The 20,845-nt window shown below is 37.9% G+C and overlaps 4 protein-coding genes across 4 annotated transcripts in view; 2 read left to right on the top strand and 2 right to left on the bottom strand.

Annotated features, from left to right (window-relative positions):
* The window catches only part of LOC134647343 (S-adenosylmethionine sensor upstream of mTORC1), a 111,335-nt gene that overhangs the window by 75,666 nt on the left and 14,824 nt on the right, over nucleotides 1-20,845 (bottom strand). The window lies entirely within an intron of this gene.
* On the top strand, nucleotides 1,298-12,763 carry LOC134647493 (larval cuticle protein A2B-like). Its single transcript, XM_063501847.1, has 2 exons — nucleotides 1,298-1,375; nucleotides 12,250-12,763. The coding sequence occupies exons 1-2, from the start codon at nucleotides 1,364-1,366 to the stop codon at nucleotides 12,667-12,669; spliced, it is 432 nt and encodes a 143-aa protein (XP_063357917.1). The 5' UTR covers nucleotides 1,298-1,363; the 3' UTR covers nucleotides 12,670-12,763.
* Nucleotides 14,472-16,369, top strand: LOC134647407 (larval cuticle protein A3A-like). The gene is made up of 2 exons (XM_063501763.1): nucleotides 14,472-14,668; nucleotides 15,640-16,369. Exons 1-2 carry the CDS (start codon nucleotides 14,657-14,659, stop codon nucleotides 16,261-16,263), a joined length of 636 nt encoding a protein of 211 aa, XP_063357833.1. The 5' UTR covers nucleotides 14,472-14,656; the 3' UTR covers nucleotides 16,264-16,369.
* On the bottom strand, nucleotides 18,257-20,135 carry LOC134663205 (outer dynein arm-docking complex subunit 4). Its single transcript, XM_063519595.1, has one exon. The coding sequence runs from the start codon at nucleotides 20,058-20,060 to the stop codon at nucleotides 18,273-18,275; it is 1,788 nt and encodes a 595-aa protein (XP_063375665.1). The 5' UTR covers nucleotides 20,061-20,135; the 3' UTR covers nucleotides 18,257-18,272.

Here is a 20,845-nt window from a genome sequence, read left to right as displayed (position 1 = left end):
AAGACTGGTATCTAGTGGTTAACCGTCGGTTACGATCGGTGGGTTAATTACATTAACATTATAGTTTACACAAACATAATATTTTTGTATATATTTATTATTGTTTTTATATGTTTTTTTTTTAATGTTATAGAGTTTTAGCGTTACCTATAATTATATTATATTTTATTTGAGTTTTACAAAGCTATAAATTAAAAATCAAGGTAAGTGTTAAAAATATATTGTTTAAGCGCCTTTTTGAACATTTTCATGGATTTTGCGTCTTTAATGTCTTTTGGTAGTTTGTTATACAGCTGTGCCCCCTCATAAACAATACTTTTTTTGCCGTAGTTAGTTCTTGGCGGCCGAAGTAATAAATTATTTGCCTGGCGTGTAATCCTTTTTTGTACCTGCGCTCGTTTCGTAAACGTAATATGACAATGTACTTCCTTATTTATTATTTTCCTTACCAAAATACATGTATTATATACATATGTCTGTGATATGTTTAATATTTTTGTTTCTTTATATATTTTTTCTGTTGGAGTCCTGTGATGATATTTAAATAACATTTTAATCAATTTGTTTTGGGATATCTGAAGCGCACGTAAGTTCGACTTATAGGCCGAGCCCCATACTTCTATTAGGTAATCTAAATGGGGCTTCACCAGTGAATTATATATGGTATAGCAAACATTGCGTGGGAGACAGTGGGAAATACTTCGCAATGCGCCAGTGAGTGACGTCACTTTAGATCGTATTTTCTCTATGTGGAGTTTCCAGGACAAGCGATTATCAAGAACTAGACCGAGGTATTTTTCCTGGTGGGTGGTAAGCAGTGTCACATTATTTACCGTTAAAGGGAGGTGGCTTGGAATGGTTTTATTCTTTGCAGCAAATATCATAAACTTAGTTTTTTTTTTCATTTATTGTTAGTAAATTTGACACCAACCATTCCTGAAATATATTAAGGTCAGTCTGTAATTAAATGTAATTATCATCTTATGGACATGATTGATGATGTATCCATGACGTATTGTATTAGGTATCTAATACTAACGATCTCTGAGCTAAGCAGCGGATGGACAAACGGACTGACGGACCGACGGACCATGTGAAACGGTGTGTCTAGGAAACCCTAAAAATTAAGTATACACCGTACTTATTTATTTTCCCATATTTTCGCCGCTATGAGTGAAGAAAGCATTTCGGAAGCGGAGCATGTAGCGAGTATCGCAAGAGTATCGTAACGCGGGAGTCCACAATGAGCCCTATGGTATGGAGCTCACGTCCCGAGTTACGTAGCGTCCGATATAAAACGCGGCGGGGCCCGGGGGCTGGCACAGTTCACTTGGAACCTGCGCATCTACTCACGCCAACAAACATGGACGCCAAGGTGAGTCACATTTGTTTGTAGGGATTTTTCTGGATAACCTTAATTGCAGCATTTTATCCAGGAAGCACAAACCTAAGCCAGTAAGTTATTGTTGATTATTGTCAGACTTCAATTGTCTTTTACAAACTTCTTTCTTTAATGCTCCTTTACTTTAGAATGTAAGTACTAATGGCGTTATTCATAAACGGCTGCTAACTTAATCAGCTGATGATCGTCGTTTGCCCCTCTCTATGGCATATCGACAGATAGGGACAAACGACGATGATCATCAACTAGGTAGGCTATAAGTAGGTAAATACTTTTTTTTAAGTTTTTAACAAGAGGTTTGGTAATTAGAAAATTTTTAGTAGATGTAAAGTCTGGTAGGACAAGCGTGTCCTGCGTATCCATGTCCTTGTATTGGGATAAGTCACCCTGTCTAATATAGAAATGGAAGAAAATTGTAGTGTTAGTCCTCTTCCACCTTAGCAGACTACTCGATTAGTCTTCTTAATCCTCTGCAGTTTATAGCTACAATAATCAAGCTGTCAAGATTTATTCTGTTAGTAATGCAATCGCAGCTTTTGTGTACCGGTTGTCGCGACGCAACTCTGGATCCCTCAATTGCACGCACGACGCATGACCATGCTTCTTGACGTTGACCAACCGATTCGTATCTGGATTGTGACATCTGATACTAGCTCTTTTCAAACTATCAACGTTTTCAGAGACATTGATCTAAGAGTAAACTATGTACAATTATAATTGCCCTTTTCTCTTACACAAATTTACCTAAAACCCTGTTTTACTCATTTCATTCCCTACAAAAACTTTGGTGCTTTCTTTGTATGCATCTGGATCTTAGTATGCCTTAATTATTTTAATTTATTAAAGAAATCCGGATCTAAATTAGATTTAAAAAAATTGCAATTGTCGTGGCTGCAATCGATCATTGTATGCATATCGTATGGTAATGACGTGCCTACAAGCGTTGCAGTGGTGAGCATAACGAATTCTAATGGTGTGAAATTATTTATCTACAGAATTACTCTTAGTACTGTTAGTACAATAAGAATGTTTTAACGTTAATGGAGAGATATTTATAATTAATTTACATCTGATGAAATTTGGATAAAATTACATACGCCTTCAAGCCCGTGAATTTATCAAATTACCAACTAGATAGGAAATAGTTATTTGTTTTACATAAGGGGTCAAAGTTGTTGTTTAACCTCTCGTGCTAATATTGATACCCGCCGAGCAAGTGAAATATTGAATATATTAAATTAACCAGGCACGAGGGTTAAACAAATTTTGCCACCGAGTGAAACACAAAATGTTTAACCACAGTAAAACAAGTAAAATACTAACTGTAAAATACCAAACAAAATCAAAGCAAATCGATTCAAAATGAATGTTATTGACGACCGGTCTGGCTTAGTGGGTAGTGAACCTGCCTGTGAAGCCGGCGGTCCCGGGTTCGAATCCCGGTAAGGGCATTTATTTGTGTGATGAGCACAGATATTTGTTCCTGAGTCATGGATGTTTTCTATGTATATAAGTATGTATTTGTCTATATAAGTATGTAAGTATATCGTCGCCTAGCACCCATAGTACAAGCTTTGCTTAGTTTGGGGCTAGGTTGATCTGTGTAAGATGTCCCCTAATATTTATTTATTTATTAAATATTTATTATTCAAAATCATAATTTTTTAAGTCAATTCTACCAGTAATCATAAGAAAACAACTCAAATTTTCCATTTGATTACTTTGCCTCACATGTAAATAAAATACAACCTTCTTATCCGTTTTTGAACAATCAAGAGAGCCTTTACCAGATGGTGCGGTGAAAACTAATTTAATTTACACGTGAAATAACTGAGTTTTCTAGGGATTCCCTTTTTATATTAAATTAAACATACACAATTTCGCACTCATTTAACTAAGCGCGATTATTTATTTAAATTTCTATGTCTCTTGTAGGAATAATTAGACGAATTTTAAAATAGGTACTGTGCTTTAGCTTATCGGTACCTTGGCAGACATCGTAGCTCATATTTCGAAGACTTTTATTATGAAACAAACTTTCCAAACACCATATTTGATATTCAATGGACGAACTAACATCATTAGGGGTGAACAGGAGCACATGATGGTTGTCGCAATCGCCACGAGTGGATGTTGGAAGCGTTACGCATACCGATGTTCATTAAGGCCGTGCATCGAAAAATAACAGGATCTTAGAAACGTGGCAGTGGCTAGCCCCGGAAACAAACAGTAGTGATTTTCGGATATATGTTTCTTGACTATATGATAAGTGATTTCATAGTTGTCAAAACACGAATGCTTAAAATTTTCTCGATAGAAAATAAATCCAAACTTACGTGTTCATTTTTCGGTTTTAGCTTCGTGCAACTAGAAAACACATCCATATCCAGCACAACCCACCTTACAGCAAAGGTTTTCATCTCGTCTTAACTTTCAAAGAACTAAATATTAACTTATTATCCTTTACCGATGGATTTATTATCGATTTTTGATTTTATGAATTCAACAGCAAACGCCCATTTTACGCAGTTCGGTTTCTCTTTCTGTCATGCGTCAAAGTCATAAATGTATCCTTTATGCCAGTAATGTTAGATGGCCGTCGTGCCTCAAAGAGGTAAGACCTATGTCACTTCGCGCAGCGCTCCGAATTACGTAAAATTTTAATATCCAATAAACGTTGAGTCGTAACTCCATTGAGTAGTAACGGAATCGGAGGTAAACCTATGATGGTGCCCTCTTACAGGTCTATACGTTACGCATGTGTGCGTGTTTGCTTAGCTACGTCATGCTACGTCGAAATCTATACTCTCTTTGTCAGTTACAACGGGTTAGGAAATTTCGACAGATATTGAAATGTATCGGTAGCTGTTTGGTATTTAGCCATCAGAATCTAACCGTAACTTTTTGCTTTATTTTTGTTTGAAAATAAAATATCTATAATAGAATATATTTTTTGCTTTTTTCTATTGTAATGATAAAAATAAATCTAGTATGTTTCATGCTCAAATAATTTAAAATAATTGAATAAATATTAAAAACTAATTGATATTAATCGTTTTAATTATTATATAGTTATTAAGTTTGTTTGAATAAAATATTTTATTTCAATAATACGAAAAGTTATTATATTTAAGTACCACTAAAAAAAGGTCCCTACTTACAAAAACTCACTTGCACGGGCCGGGGTTCGAACCCGTGACCTCCGGTTTGAAAGTCGCACGCCACTACAATTTCACATACATAAGTAATTTACAATGACATGATACCGTGGAAAAAGTGAATATTACAATGTACTGTGTTACTATCATTTTATAGTTTATTTTGGCTTGACAAGGAGGAATGAGAAAAACGTGCAGAGCAAGAGGATTAAATCTCTCTGTCCCTTTCTTAAAGTAGCCAATCCTAATTATGACATCTGTTTTGATATTAATTCTTTGAACATCATTTGTCGATGTTCTTTTTTATATCATCGAGAAAGATTTTTATTAAAAAAATGTGTTGAATTTATATGTTTTATTTATGTTTTTTTGGCATAAATTTCATTACTTTTGACAAATTTTGATTGTGATGACAAACGATTTGATGTGATATGTGAAACGAACCATGTGATCAACGATTTATCTAATAAAACTTCATTTAGTCGAAAAAAATAGTTGTCTATCTACTACCGGGTGGAAAAAAATTATGGGCCCTGGAGGGAAAGTGCCTTAAAACCTTAAGTTTGCTCATTTTACTTAAATGAAACATTATTGTTTTTTAAAGAAACAACTGCATTCAAAGATTTTTGAAGTGAAAACTTCTTTAGCGGCGCTAGGCACTTTTTGAGGTGGGGAAAAAATGATAAACTCGAGACAGCGTAAGGCGATCATGTGACCGTAAGGTTTAGATGGCCAATCATTTAGATGGCATTTAAATCAATAAAGAAAAACTCAATGACATTACATGAAAAAGGTTATAATCTTGTACGGGCTGAAATACGAGGATCTCACAGTATTATAACTTTATATCACTCAAATATAATTCAATAAAGCTACATCTTGATGAAATCGCTAATAAAAGTGAACTCTAGTACTGGTGAATAAAACTCAAAATATCATGACCAAATATATTTAGATGCGAGGTCTGCAAGGTAACTTTACAATTCCTATTCGAATTTTAAACAACGCTATAAATTTGAATTTCGAATTTTAAACAAGATCACTGACCAGCAATTTCGGAACCAAAAGTTTTCAATAGAAAGGAGGATGGGTCAATTATACATAGTGCTGCAGACATTTTGGATTAGTCATTGAGTTTTCACTTCTGTCGGCACTCCCGGAATGCAACACGTTGTTTTTTTTTTAAATTCGCTTAGTCGCGCCCGGGAATCGAACCTACTTTTTCCACACTGTATAAAAGAACACAAATGCTTTTCTTCTGGTAACTTAAATGTTCTATCTATCTTGGTGATATGTCAATGCAATCAAATAATCTGAAAAAATAATAATAACCCAATTTATGAATTCCGTTCCTTCAGAAAAATGCGAAATGTACGTACAATTTTTAGGGATATCGTACTTTTCCCAGAGACAAATTTAGTTGGCTAAGAGACATTTTCACTGATTTGGGGTCTGGGCTCTAAAAATCTAACATAATATGATAAGGACTTAATCGTTTTAAGCTCAAGAGTGAGTTTTCCTAAAACTTTTTCTAAAAATTATGTCTTTATTAACGTTAGGAGTGCACTGCAGCATGTCAAATGTATGCCAAAATGTCAAGGGAGAGAACAATAAATTAAGTTTCAATTCCACTTCCACTCATCAGCAAAGTGATATAAGTATATCAGCAGTTTAAAGTTATTTTAGATTACAAAATTAGCGCATCAAAAAAAATCAAAGTGCATAGAAAAAAAGTCTCCTGAGTCATAATAAAATTGATGTCTCTTGGGTCACCAGAAAAGTCACCAGGGAGAACGATGACCCAAATCACATTTAAAAGAAAATGTAAATTTTGTGTACTACCTACGAACATTTTTCAAAAAACTATGTTTTTATAACATATTAGACCCAGGATAGATCTAATACCTCTTTTCGTACCCCGGATAAAATGGTCGGCGACTAAAAAAGTAACTGAAACGTTACGTTATTAGGTTCACGATGCCGCGTTGTACCCTTGCCTTCGTTGCGATATGTTTGGTAAGTCAGGAGACTTAAAAAATGAGCCATGATTTTGGGACATATTAACAAATATTTTGTTGAATATATATTAATTTTAGCGGACTTTAATAATTTACCAGTTAAATTAGATGTAAATACCTTTTTAGTTAATCGTTAATATGATATATTAGTAGCAGTAAAACACTTTATTGTACAAAAAGACACATAAAACATGAAAAAACACACATCCTTCGTATATGGTAGAATATATTTTTCACACTTATAAGTAAAAACCAAAACCGATACGCGATTGGGATACGCTCTTTTTGTATCGGATACAAAAAAAAAAATCTCCTGGGTCACCAAGAAAAATCGACATATTAAAATAATTCAGTTCGTTTTTAAGTTCTAGTCAGATTGACTTTTTGGTTATTTGAGATAAATTACAATAACGCTTAGATTTGAAAAACAGGATTTTCTATTTTGTTGCGATCGACCCGGGTAATAATAAATAAATAAAAAATTAAAAATAAACAAAAATAAAATAACTTAATATAATATCTTTTTTAAAAAAAGGGAACCGCCTTCAAAAAACCAACCCACTGAAAAGTACAAAATAATTTTTATATGGCGCCCCTTTACGTGTCCAGTCCCTATCCCGTCGTAAAGCAAAATTTGGGACTGGACACGTAAAGGTGCGCCATATAAAAATTATTTTGTACTTTTCAGTGGGTTGGTTTTTTGAAGGCGGTTCCCTTTTTTTAAAAAAGATATTATATTAAGTTATTTAATTTTTGTTTATTTTTAATTTTTTTTTATTTACTTATTTTATTTTATTTTTTACTTTTTAGTGATAGGTAGGTACTTCATTTATTTTAGGTTTTGGGCTAAAATACTAGTTAGGCTCTCCATTTAGTTTTGGGCTAGTAACTACCTACTGTTGGTGATGGCCTAACTCGATGATAATCGCGACACAACATAATATGACGTTTTGGTGCTAAACGATTTGTATGTATATTACTCCCACTCCCATTCCCAGTCCCAGTCCGAGTCCGACTCCCACTCCCACTATTTTATCTAAATCGGTTTCAGCAACATAAATTTGTTGGTAGGTATACCGATAGCATCGCCACCTACCGGGTCCAATTGGTTTTTCAAACCATCCAAGTACTGTACACTAAAACCTTCTCCAGAATGTAACAAACACTTTTCTGAAAACCGCATCAAAATCGGTGCAGCCAAACGCGAGATAATCACGAACAAACATATACACATACATACGTACATACATACATACGGGTCAAACTGAGAACGTCCTTTTTTTTAAAGGTAGTTAGAAAAAAGTTCATCGACCCACCTAGTGGAACTCTGTAACATAGGCACACGACGACAAGTCGGTTAACCAAAACAAAGTGTGCCTATGTTGCACCAAACCTAAGTTCCACTAGGTACAGCAAGGGTTCAGCATCAGCTCTATCTTGGGTACTGCTCTCCCAAGTGCTCATCAAGATGTGACGGATGACCAAAATAGCGTGGGCCTATGTTGCCCCAAACCCGAGTTCCACTAAGTACAGCAAGGGTTCAGCATCAGCTCTATCTTGGGTACTGCTCTCCCAAGTGCTCATCAAGATGTGACAGATGACCAAAATAGCGTGGGCCTATGTTGCACCAAACCTGAGTTCCACTAGGTACAGCAAGGGTTCAGCATCAGCTCTATCTTGGGTACTGCTCTCCCAAGTGCTCATCAAGATGTGACGGATGGCCAAAATAGCGTTGGCCTATGTTGCACCAAACCTGAGTTGCACTAGGTACAGCCAGGGTTCAGCATCAGCTCTATCTTGGGTACTGCTCTCCCAAGTGCTGACTATGATGTGATGGATGACCAAAATAGCGTGGGCCTATGTTGCACCAAACCTGACTTCCACTAGGTACATCCAGGGTTCAGCATCAGCTCTATCCTGGGTACTGCTCTCCCAAGTGCTCATCAAGACGTGTCGGATGACCAAAACAGCGTGAGCCTATGTTGCACCAAACCTGAGTTCCACTAGGTACAGCCAGGGTTCAGCATCAGCTCAGATCTATGTATACTAAAACCTTCTCCGGAATGTAAGAAACACTTTTCTGAAAACCGCATCAAAATCGGTTCAGCCAAACGCGAGATAATCGCGAATAAATATACATACATACATACATACATACATACATACATACATACATACATACATACATACATACGGGTCAAACTGAGAACCTCCTTTTTTTTGAAGGCGGTTAAAAATACGGCGAATTTGAACTTTTGTTTGTTGTCGTTGTAAAATGTATTAAAAAATAATGTAGGCACCCCTGACAATTGAAATTCAAAATTATCCAGAAAAAGCGGCCAACTGCGAGTCGGACTCGCCCATGAAGGGTTCCGTATTTAGGGGATTTATGACGTATTAAAAAAAAACTACTTACTAGATCTTGTTCAAACCAACTTTCGGTGGAAGTTTGCATGGTAATGTACATCATATATTTTTTTTAGTTTTATCATTCTCTTATTTTAGAAGTTACAGGGGGGGGGGGACACACATTTTACCACTTTGGAAGTGTCTCTCGCGCAAACTATTCAGTTTAGAAAAAAATGATGTTAGAAACCTCGATATCATTTTTGAAGACCTATCCATAGATACCCCACACGTATGGGTTTGATGTAAAAAAATTTTTTGAGTTTCTGTTCTAAGTATGGGGAAAAAAAATTTTTTTTTTCTATTTTTGTGTGAAAATCTTAATGCGGTTCACAGTAGATTGGTCCATGACAGAATACATCTACTTACCAAGTTTCAACAGTATAGTTCTTATAGTTTCGGAAAAAAGTGGCTGTGACATACGGACGGACAGACGGACAGACAGACAGACAGACATGACGAATCTATAAGGGTTCCGTTTTTTGCCATTTGGCTACGGAACCCTAAAAATGAGTGTTTCAAAAAGGCACCCTGTATTCCTTACATACCTAAATAATCTCTTATTCAATAAAACATATAATTACTAAACACTGTGATTTATTTCAAATAAATGCAAATCGATCGGATAAAAGATATTAATACCTACCTATACAACAATGAGTACGAGTACAGTCAGCTGCAATAATATGTTACACACCGAAGGCCGTTTTGCGGTAGATCATGTTAGATCTTATTTGTAGAGCCATAAGAGCGTGTCACATATTTTTGCGGCCGTCGAAGAGTAACATATTATTGCAGGTGACTGTACCTATGAAAAATTCGAGGGTTAAAAAGCATTTCAACCAAAGCATTTATAATAATAACGACTATGGACGCCTGCAACCCCAGGGGTATTGTAACCCCATAACAATAAGGTTGAAATTTGCATTTACGAGTAGTGACCGCAAAGTCAGGTGAGCGTAATCAAGTAAATCTGTTTTCATCATATTTTATTTTATCAAAAATAATCTCTTTTCTGTTCTTGTGCTATTTTCTTATTATCAATACTCTTAACTTATATGCTATATACGCTGCTGCTTCTATGCTGTTAACATCTTCCAAAACAACAATAAATATTCAGGTTTATTAATTAATTATTTTATTGTTTGCTATTATGAACAAGTAACAACGCCATCTGTTTAAATTTTTTCCGAATTTAAGTTTCTGGCCGACCGCAGCGACCGCGTATAATGGTAGTTAACTTCTGTAACGTTAGATGGTGCTAAAAGGTCACACAAACTTCACGTGCGGCGCGAAGCGTTTCCATGTGTGCGTGTTAGCGGGGAGGGAAGAACTAGCGGGCGTGGTTTACGAAGCGCCAGACGCGGCTGCAGTAGGCCCTTAATATGGATAGAGGTACAAAACTGTAGTCGCATAAGGGACGTTTCGTAATGTGGTCGATATCTAATTGATTGAACGGAAAGTTCTATTTGACATTTGCGTTGTGTTATAGGTACATTTAGGTACTTTAATATTTGCTATCAGTTTTTGAACAATCAAGAGAGCCTTTACCAGTTGGTGTGGTGAAAATAACTATTTTACATACTTAACATACTACAAATCATCTTCATGCAGCCAAACGGTAGACCTATAGTTTTGTTGTCAGTTAATCTATTACCAGTTTGAAGAAACCTACACATTACATTAATTACTCATCATGAAAGTCTTAGATACCTAATCGTGAACCAGCCGCAATGCGCGAAGCTATTGTACACCGCTTGGTATATCAATTGGTGTTTGGCAACACAATAGATAGCCGTCTATATGTTGTGACACATTGATAAATCACACGACACGTTTGTGTACAATACCAATTAGTTTCAAATGGTTTTCTACGGGACACAAGATGCGAAGTAGGTACATGGGTTTTATTACCGGAAGAAAACAAAGTATTTATACATAATAATTATGATTAAAACTGGATTTTGAAGTTTTATTGCTCCAGTTTTATTTTTGATTCTTCAGCGTCCGGTTTCCTGTTCATTTAAGTCGGTCAAGGCAATCTATTTTCGTTTATATTAGATAGATATATATATTAAGAGAAGTGTAGGAGGTAGTAATTTCGACGTAAGCGCGCGGTTGTATTATGTAATATGTGTATATATGAAAAATGACAATGCGCTTACCGCTGCGTTTACCACGTAAAACAATATATCAAATATGACACTACATATCATTTAATACAGTAATTTTATACATTTAGCGTTTGCGTCAACACTCACTTAGTTTACGAGCTCAATTTCAAAAAAAAATCTAAATTTTTAAAGCCTTTATGTCGGAAACTGTTCAATCTACAAAGACAGTTCTTATCTTGTATTGTAGCAAATTTAGTCTTCTTTAACAACATCTAAGGAAGGTACTATCAAAAACTAGTCCTTTAGGGTTATAATCGCCCAAATCTAAAAGAAAACCGAAATTTTCGCGGTTTTTTCGATTTTTGACAAAGTTGCGTTCGGCGCTCGAGGTCACAAACTTGGATTATTAATTGGGCCAACATCATAAATAAGTCTGCGAAAAATCAGAACTACCGAATTTGACGCAGAAGAGCCACGTTACAAAATTCTACAATTTTACTGGATTAATTAGATTATCTAATCTAAATTTTATTTTTCCTACATTCCGTTGATCGCATTGCGTTCAACGCTGCGTTTATCGCATAAAACAACCGCGCGTTTTAATCACGTTCACATTAGGCTTCTAAACCATCGGGGTAAAACGCGGTTCCATTTTTATCGACTATCACTATGCACGTCACTTTCGCACTTACGTACTTGTTGAAATGAAAACTTTCTTTAGCGGCGCTGGGCACTTTTTGAGGTGGGGAAAAAGTGAACTCTAGTACTGGTGAATAAAACTCAAAATATCATGACCAAATATATTTAGATGCGAGGTCTGCAAGGTAACTTTACAATTTCTACTCGAATTTTAAACAATTAACGCTACAAATTTAAGCTCACTGGCCAGCAATTTCGGAACTAAAGTTTTTCAATAGAAAGGATGGGTCAATTAAACATAGTGCTGCAGACATTTTGGACTAGTCATTGAGTTTTCACTTCTGTCGGCACTCCCGGAGTGCAACCCGTTGTTAGAACGTGACAGGCATGGTGACAAACGATAAAAATGCGACCGTGCTACTAGGGCTGGAAGACTGAAGTAAATAGTGATAAACGATCTGACCGAGACATTGCATGGATAACAAATATTAATATGCGTAATTTATTTACAGATTGTAGTATTGATCTGCGTGCTGGGTGCAGCAGCGGCGAGCGTGGTAGTACCAGCACCGCTAGCCCCAGTAGCCCGGTTCGACCCTCTGCCACAGTACTCGTACGGCTACGACGTTCAGGACGCGCTCACCGGCGACTACAAAGGCCACCAGGAACAAAGAAACGGGGATCTCGTGACTGGATCATATAGTGTAGTCGACCCCGACGGCACAAGGAGGATAGTCGAGTATGCCGCGGATCCTCTGAACGGCTTCAACGCGGTGGTACGCCGTGAGCCGCTAGTGGCGCCCGCTCGGGTGCTAGCCCCGGCCCCCGTGTTTGCCCCCGCGCCCGCACCGGTCCTAGCACGAGCACCGGTGATCGCGCCCGCACCTGCGCCGCTGTTCGCGCCCAGACTACCGAGCCCGTACTTCTTGTAGATAAAATTATTACGATCTTGTTGTTATTGTACTGAATAGTTAAGTATTTTTGTAATTGTTATTTATGTTATTAAATGAATTATAATTGAAAGAATTGTGAAAATTTCTAAGTGTTTGCTCTTTGTATTTAACACTCACATTTTCAGGGTTCCATATATAATTTTTTGGAAATAATCGCTCCGAAAGAAAAACAATGTTGTGCCCCCCTCTTACTCTTAACCATGGGTCCAAAAATCTTACATAAATACGCGAAAGTAGGGTTTAATGAAGACATTCAATGAAAACATGATGAAAAATATAGCGAACATGGCCGGTTAAGCCGGCCGTTAGAGCTATCACAAAATTCTTCCCTTCTTATAGTAGGTACAAAGATATGCAAAGCGCTTCGAAGGTACTTTCTTTTTTGCTTGTTATGTACATGATACCTACTTACTACTATTTATGCCCAATTCAAGTCATTGTGAAGACGGGTAACTACGGAACCCGATATGCTCCTTGGACGGTTTTTCTGGTATATGGAACGTCGACTGCGCTTAAAGTGGTCGCGTCCACAATAGTAGTTTTCATAATAAGCTGTGCAAGTCAGTGTTATAGTATTTTTAACCGACTTCAAAAAAGGAGGAGGTTATCAATTCGGTATCAGCGTAATTCATCCCATTCGTTTTTCGTTCATTTCTTATGTCCGTCTCATTCTGTGTTCGTCACTCATTCTTTATTCGTCTCGATCGCTATATGTCCCTATCGTCTTAAGTAGGTACAATTATGTAACCTGTCTCTTTCTTAACAAGTCTTTTTCGTTTTTCGTCACGGTCTTCCTAGGACTCATTCTTTCTTATTCCCTTTCGATTTTTGTCTCATTCACTTATTCGTCTCATTTTTTTTCATGCATTCGTTATTAGTCACATTCGTGATTAGTCTCATTCATTTTCAGTCTAATTCTAAGTTCGTTACAATCGTTTTGCGTCTCGGTCACTATTTGTAACTATCTTTTTCCGTCAATCTTTTTTTTTTTTAATTATATCTTATATTATATATCTTATGGCCGAGTGATCGTCATAATTTCATGTAATTTCGTAGTAGTCTGACATTTAAAATAACACTTTGAATTCTGACAGTTCATTTGCTTGGAAATGCTAAGGAGGTATGACTCTATTTATACAATCTGCGTACTTAATATAATTAATTAATATAACTAAGACCTACTAGTACGGGACGATTAGCGAACGTGCCTAAAAAAGAACGGAACGAGTTACCATTAAAGACAAAAAAGAGTGAGACGAATAACGAAAGTGACTAAAGATAAAGTGCGAATGATACCAAAAAAGAAAGACACAAACAAAGACATAGTCCTAGGAAGACCGTGACGAAAAACGAAAAAGACTTGTTAAGAAAGAAACAGGTTACATAATTGTACTTAAGACGATAGGGACATATAGCGATCGAGACGAATAAAGAATGAGTGACGAACACAGAATGAGACGGACATAAGAAATGAACGAAAAACGAATGGGACGAATTACGCTGATACCATCAATTCGACCGTATGTTTATTTATTTTTTGTATGTAAGTTATGTTACCTCAGAACTCCGTCATTTCCACTGTCAAGTATGGCTTCATAATATATAAAATGCGCTAAAGTACCCGTAAAAGTCCAAAAGCATTATGTCCGGATCCATGCTGATCATCATGGTAATCATCTAGTTGTCTAAAACTGCAAAGCCGTAAAACACTACACATATCAAAAGAAACGATTAGGTACGTTGCAAACTCACGAGTGGGAGCGCCAAAGCCCCGGGCATTATCGGATGCGACCGCGACCTTGTCTCTCGTCAATTAAAAGCGAAAGTTCCATAAAGCTTTTCGTAGGTGCGGGTTGATTACCGGGGCAGCCATGACGTCATCGATCCACACGCGGCCCGTATAAAACGAGAGCACTGCTTCAATTCGGCAGTTCAATCGTAACTCCGTACATTAACACTACTCAAAATGGCATTCAGGGTAGGTTGTTTGATTGATACGTAGATTTAAAGACGAAACCCATTTAAACCTATGTATTAATAGTTATTTGTACAACATGAGATCAAGTGCTTATTTTGAGTCCCGTGCAAGCGAAAGATTCTATAGTAGAATCTAATTTAGAATCTTGAGCGAAGTACCTAAATAAGGGACTCAAAAGCGCACGAGATGTAAATAACTTTGATCACGTGTGGTACACACAACTTTTCACCTCAGCAGTGAGAACATATTATTAGACAACCTGAAAAATGGAATCCTTCTTCATCACTCACTTATTCATAGTCTCATGTTTTCTTAAGATTTTCTAACAATTAAGTTTAATTACCGCAATCAAACACAAAAACAAAACGAAATAAATTTCAGTAAAATAATATGGAAATAAATGACGAACATCAATCGACAACTTTTTTTGTAAAAAAAAACTTTGTAAGATACGGTTCGAATTGCGTATACTTGACGTTACTATTTGTCAACTAAAGTAAACATAGTTAAAAGTAGAATTATTTATTTTGCGTGATAGTCTGTGTAATTTCTAAGTTCATTATTTTAATTGTCAATAAAATACGTAAAATATAGTCAGGTTTTATCAAATTTTAAACATTATTTTAATTAATTAATTATTAAGAATTCATACTCGTTCGTGTTTTGGAACGACGCGTTTTGACGTTTTTCGGGGGTCTATTATAAACCGTCAATACTGAGTACCCCTCGCGCGCGGGTTTTGAATACCCCTGAGTATCGTTTGTAATTTTTTTTGTCTCTTTCTTTTTGCTAACAAAGTGAAAGGGACACAGAGAATAGAATTCAAGTATCTCTAACTTGTATTAGGCCCCGCATATTGAAATGACATTTGAATGTAAAGGTCACTTGAATGTCATTTTGTCTCACTCTTTCAAAAATAATCATAATTAATCACGAGAACATAAGGTAAATTTGCTGCTTTGTTTCAACAGTTTGTTGTGTTCACCTGCTTGGTCGCGGCCGCCACTGCTGGCGTAGTTCCCGCCGCTCCTGTGGCGTACGCAGCCGCCCCGGCCTACCACGCCGCCCCGGCCTATCACGCCGCCCCCGTGGCCTACGCCGCCGCGCCGGTCGCGCACGCCGCCCCAGTGACCTACCACGCCGCCCCCGTCGCATACGCTGCACCCGTCGCTAAAGCCGTCGCCGTCGCCCCCATCGCCAAGGTTGTGGAGGACTACAACGCGCACCCGCAGTACAGCTTCGCGTACGACGTACAGGACGGACTCACTGGTGATTCCAAGACTCAGCACGAGTCTCGCGATGGCGACGTCGTCCACGGTTCTTACTCCGTTGTGGACCCCGATGGCACCAAGCGCACCGTCGAATACACCGCTGACGACCAAAACGGTTTCAACGCGGTTGTTCACAGAGAGCCCCTGGCCGTAAAGGTTGCTGCTCCCGTAGTCGCCAAGTTCGCCGCTCCCGTCGGTTACCACGCTGCCCCTGTTGTGCACGCCGCCCCGGCGACCTACCACGCCGCCCCGCTCGCGTACCACTCCGCCCCAGTTGTGCACGCTGCCCCCGCCGTCTACTCTGCTCCCATCTACCATCACTAATCGTTTAAGTAACTATATTTACCTCGTTTAGTTAGGTAATGGTTACACTCACGAATGCCATGTAAATAATAAAGTATTTATTTTATTCTAAAGGATATTTTCATTAATCGATCGGTAGTCGGCACATACCTATAATACTAAGAACAGATGATTTATAAGTAATTATTGTATTAATCAGATACGGCGTCTGCAAACGCTTCTGTTTAATACAATAATGACTTCTAGAAGCATTTTAAGCTTTAACAGATGATTTTTCTAACGGTAACTAAACGCCGACCCATAGGTAAGTATACCCGAATTACACAAACACGGTTTAATTTGAATCAAAATATTTGGAGTCCCCAAAACAAAGTCCCCTGACACGTATCGTCTGTCTGTATGTTCGCGATAAACTCAAAAAACCGGCCAAGTGCGAGTCGGACTGGCGCACGAAGGGTTCCGTACCATTACGCACGGCAAAAAAATCACGTTTGTTGTATGGGAGCCCCAATTAAATATTAAATATTATTAATTATAATTATTTTTAAATATTTATTTTATTTTGTTTTAGTATTTGTTGTTATAGCGGCAACAGAAATACATCATCTGTGAAAATTTCAACTGTCTAGCTATCACAGTTCATGAGTGACAGACAGACAGGCGGACGGACAGCGGAGTCTTAGTATAGTCCCGTTTTTACCCTTTACGGGTACGGAACCCTAAAAACGAATGCGGTTTTCATCTATCAGTAGAATTATTCTTGAGGAAGGTTTAGTTTTAAGTGTATAATTTTTTAAGGTTTTGTGTAGGTACTTAGGTAAATCCGTGCGAAGTCGGTGGGGTCGCTATTTAAGATAAGAATATCAGGGAGACCGAGCCTTGCTCGGAAAACATATAAAAACTCAAAAATGCGCGTTTTCCCAGAGGTAAGATCTAGCTAGATTGACTTTTCGCCCCCGAAAACCCCCATATGCAAATTTCATCGAAATCGTTAGAGCCGTTTCCGAGATCCTCAAATATATATAGATATAAATAAATAAATATACAAGAATTGCTCGTTTAAAGGTATAATATAAGATAAGATAATAGTATTTTATGCAACCGTTGTTTAAGAGAGGTCAAAAAAGGCGAGTGGCGTGAGTAACAATTTGAGGCGAAGCCGAAAATTGTTAATAAAGACGCCACGAGTATTTTATGACTCAGTTAAACAACGTTGCATACAATACTTTTTCTACGACCAAGCACTTAGGTACTTTGAAATAAAATTGTAAATTTAACAAATATTTTTAATTCAAGAAGTACCAAAAATGGAGGGTTAAGCCGGGAAAAGAATGAATGAATGAATGAAATTAAAAAAAAACATGTCTATGGTTCACTTATTTGTCAGAGATGATATTTAAAATAAGATTGGTAACACTGTCTTTCATTTAATATTTTTTAAGTGGTCATTACACGAAGTATCGTAAAATCGCCAAAAAGATACTGCGTGTAAGCACCAATTCTTTTTTGGGGAATAGACTAAAGACTTGTCTTGACAACTATAAAATAGGGGTTTAAAGGTGTGTGCACGACCCTTTAAATGACAAATAAAAGTACAAGAGTAGAAAAAATAAATAAATATATACCTATCTATAAATAAATATATAATAATAATATACAAGAATTGCTCATTTAAAGGTATAAGATAAGATAGCTAGGACAGAACGAGATGAATGATGTGAATGAGGATGAAGATAAGGAGAGGATGAGAGTTGAGTCGAACTGGGTGGGGGTGAAAAGCGGGGTGGAAGTCAGATGATTAATGCATCGCCTGATAATTGATTTATAAACATATTTCCATTCGTCGCTCATATGTGTTAGAGATAGACTATTGCCCTTAAAAACTGTTGCCTCAAATGTTGATTTAATCGAAGAAGTAACCAATTTCAGAACGAGAATGAGGACATTATTAAGAATATTCTTTAATAAATTTAATATTAATACAAGTAAATAAATAAAATAGCCGTATTATACACAAAAAATACACGATACTAAATGTCGAATCGTTGTAAACCAGGGACTATTGTTCTGGGTGGTTTTGGCAATGCTTTTTCGGGACCTGATACGACGGTGAGGCCGCGCTGCTTGCGGATACGTCGCTCGGACTCGTTCTTGACGCGCTCCTGCTTGCACGGCAGCACCGAGAACCGTCGCCCTGTCGGCACCGTTGACATGCGCTTGAACAGTACCTCCGTTTCAACTCGCGACTGCGCGTCATCGAGGTTGCGCACGATCTGCCGCTCGCGCTGCACGATCGCCTTGCGCTCGTCCGCTGTCACGGTTTCCGACACCATCTGAAGGCACTTGGCCAGGAACGCTTGGACTTGCTCTGAGTCTTGTAATTTCTTTGTCCATTCATGTGCTTCTTCAATTTCAATTCTAACATCGTTTGAGTTGCCCTGTTGCATATCACCACTCATTAGTACGAAGCATCCGTTAAGCCACCAAACGGGGCTCGCAATTTCTTGGGCATCTTTTTGGCATCGTTTAGCATAATATTTAGCCAATGTATAATTCTTTTGTGTACTAAGTAAACGAGCCAATTCATACTGCAGCCAACATTTCTGAGTAGCATTTTCACACATTTCTAAGGTTGCCATAACTTTGGCTGTTGCGTGTTCAATATCGATGAATTTGTACGGATAATTTGCCATAACAGAATCGAAAGAAGTGGGTCGGCCGGTCGGAAGGCCCATGAGGAAAGCGATACGGCGGCGATTACCGCGCTCACTCAAAGTGTACGATAGGCGATGCTGAGCAAGATATCCTTCCCCAACCGCTCTATATAAGCGATCAATGTACAGATCCTTGTCCGGCAATGTCCGTGGTGTATTATTGTCAAGGAAACGCTGCATTTTCTCCGCTTGCGAGATCAAATCCATGATTCGTTTGTCACGCATGCTCTTTTCTACTTGTTTCAAAAAGCACTCAGCAGTTTTTGCTCCAATTTCCCGAGATTTTATTAACACTTCCTCCTTGTACTTGTTCTGGTACTTAGATTCGGCTCTTTCCGCTAATTTGATGGTATAATAAGGTCTCTGCGACCGCATCATATCTTGTCGCTCGGTCAAAGACCGGAGAGCTTCGTGGATAATTCCTTTAAGTTCACGACTACCTGCGGCATTTGCGGATTGAACACGAGGGTCCTCAGTAAGCTCTTGTAAAAAGAACTTATCGTACGCCATAGGACCTAAATATTTCATTGCAAGTACACGAGCTAATGTTAAGTGTTTTCTTGCTTGCATTTGTGTTAGTTTCTTTTTCTTTACTGGTCTGGGTATACGGCACTTATGCAGTGATTTTGGCTTTGCGGCGTCTTCGTCTACTTTCTTTGCTTCGTTTTGTTTGATTAAAGGCAAAAAATCTAACATAACATTACCGGCATTTCGTCCAACACAATCCTCTATTGTTTCTGTTCCTTGATTAATGCCTTCTAGAAAATATGGAGGTTGTCGACGTTGCCTGTATCCTCGATAGTTCATGACGAGCGAGCGTTCGAAGTCGGACATGGTGTAGAGTGCCCGGGCCTGCATGTTGCGCGCGAGTATGAAGTGGGGCGCCAGCTTGAGCGCCAGCTCCGCGTCGGAGTACGCCTGTACAGGCTGCACGGCATCCGCGCAGGCTTTGCTGCGCCCCGTCAGGGTGCGCACATCTTCGGGCGTACTTTTAAAAGCCTCATCAAACGAAGCTTTAGATTTCTCAAACTGTTCAAGTCGATTTAGATAATATCCGCGTTCACGATACACCGTCAAGGCGCCGAAAAGTTGTTTCTCCTCCATTTGCGCTTTGAATGAAGAATATAGTCTCTTCTAAAAGTAATGTAAAGTACTACAATAAGTATGATAAGTAATAACCATAAGGACTTCTAATATTATCGAGCAAAAAATACATTTTAAAACCATAAACGACAATCAATGACGTCTACAATGCGTCTACATTTTGTCTAGATCAAAGAGTAAAGCAAAGAGTAAAGTGAGTATAATAGGTAGTCTACATACTTAGGTCAAAGGTAAGACCAAAGAAAGTCTGCAGCGCAATAATTTGACAGCGAATTAAAAAACTATATATGGCAATGTTTTTTAGCAGTCAGTAAACGTCATTCACTATGGTATGTGTTTGTCAAAATCTTGGAGGATATAATCAAACGGAGACGCCATGTCTGTAATTTTCTGTACAAAACAGTCTGCCGATTTTTGCGGGGGAGGGGAACGTCAAATGTATGCGTAACGTAAAAATAGCCATGTCAGATAAACGTCAGTCCATACATTGTGTATGACCGTTGGCCGCCTATTTTCGACAGAGGGGAAAGCCTGTTAATGGCTACTCCGTTTAGTTGTATCCTCCAAGGTCAAAATCGTTTAAATATTCGTTGTGTTTTGTGATGAACGGAAAAAACATGGTGAAACCTTACAAAACCGGCGTGCGGGAGTTACTTTTCCGCATGACGAATAATTTTACACTTGTAAAAATTCAGCACGAGGCGATTCAAGCTGAAAAACGACAATGTTTACAAAATTTGGAGTTGATGACGGGTAAGTGGAATGAAACATCTTGATACTGTTTG

This window comes from Cydia amplana, chromosome 1 (assembly GCF_948474715.1).
Source record: "Cydia amplana chromosome 1, ilCydAmpl1.1, whole genome shotgun sequence".
Lineage (NCBI taxonomy): Eukaryota > Metazoa > Arthropoda > Insecta > Lepidoptera > Tortricidae > Cydia > Cydia amplana.
Note: the sequence above shows the minus strand (reverse complement) of the source record. Positions and strands in the feature narration are given on the sequence as shown.

What these genes read in the sequence shown, in the direction of transcription:
- LOC134663205 (XM_063519595.1), bottom strand. Translation starts at nt 20,060, where the DNA reads ATGGAGGAGAAACAACTTTTCGGCGCCTTGACGGTGTATCGTGAACGC.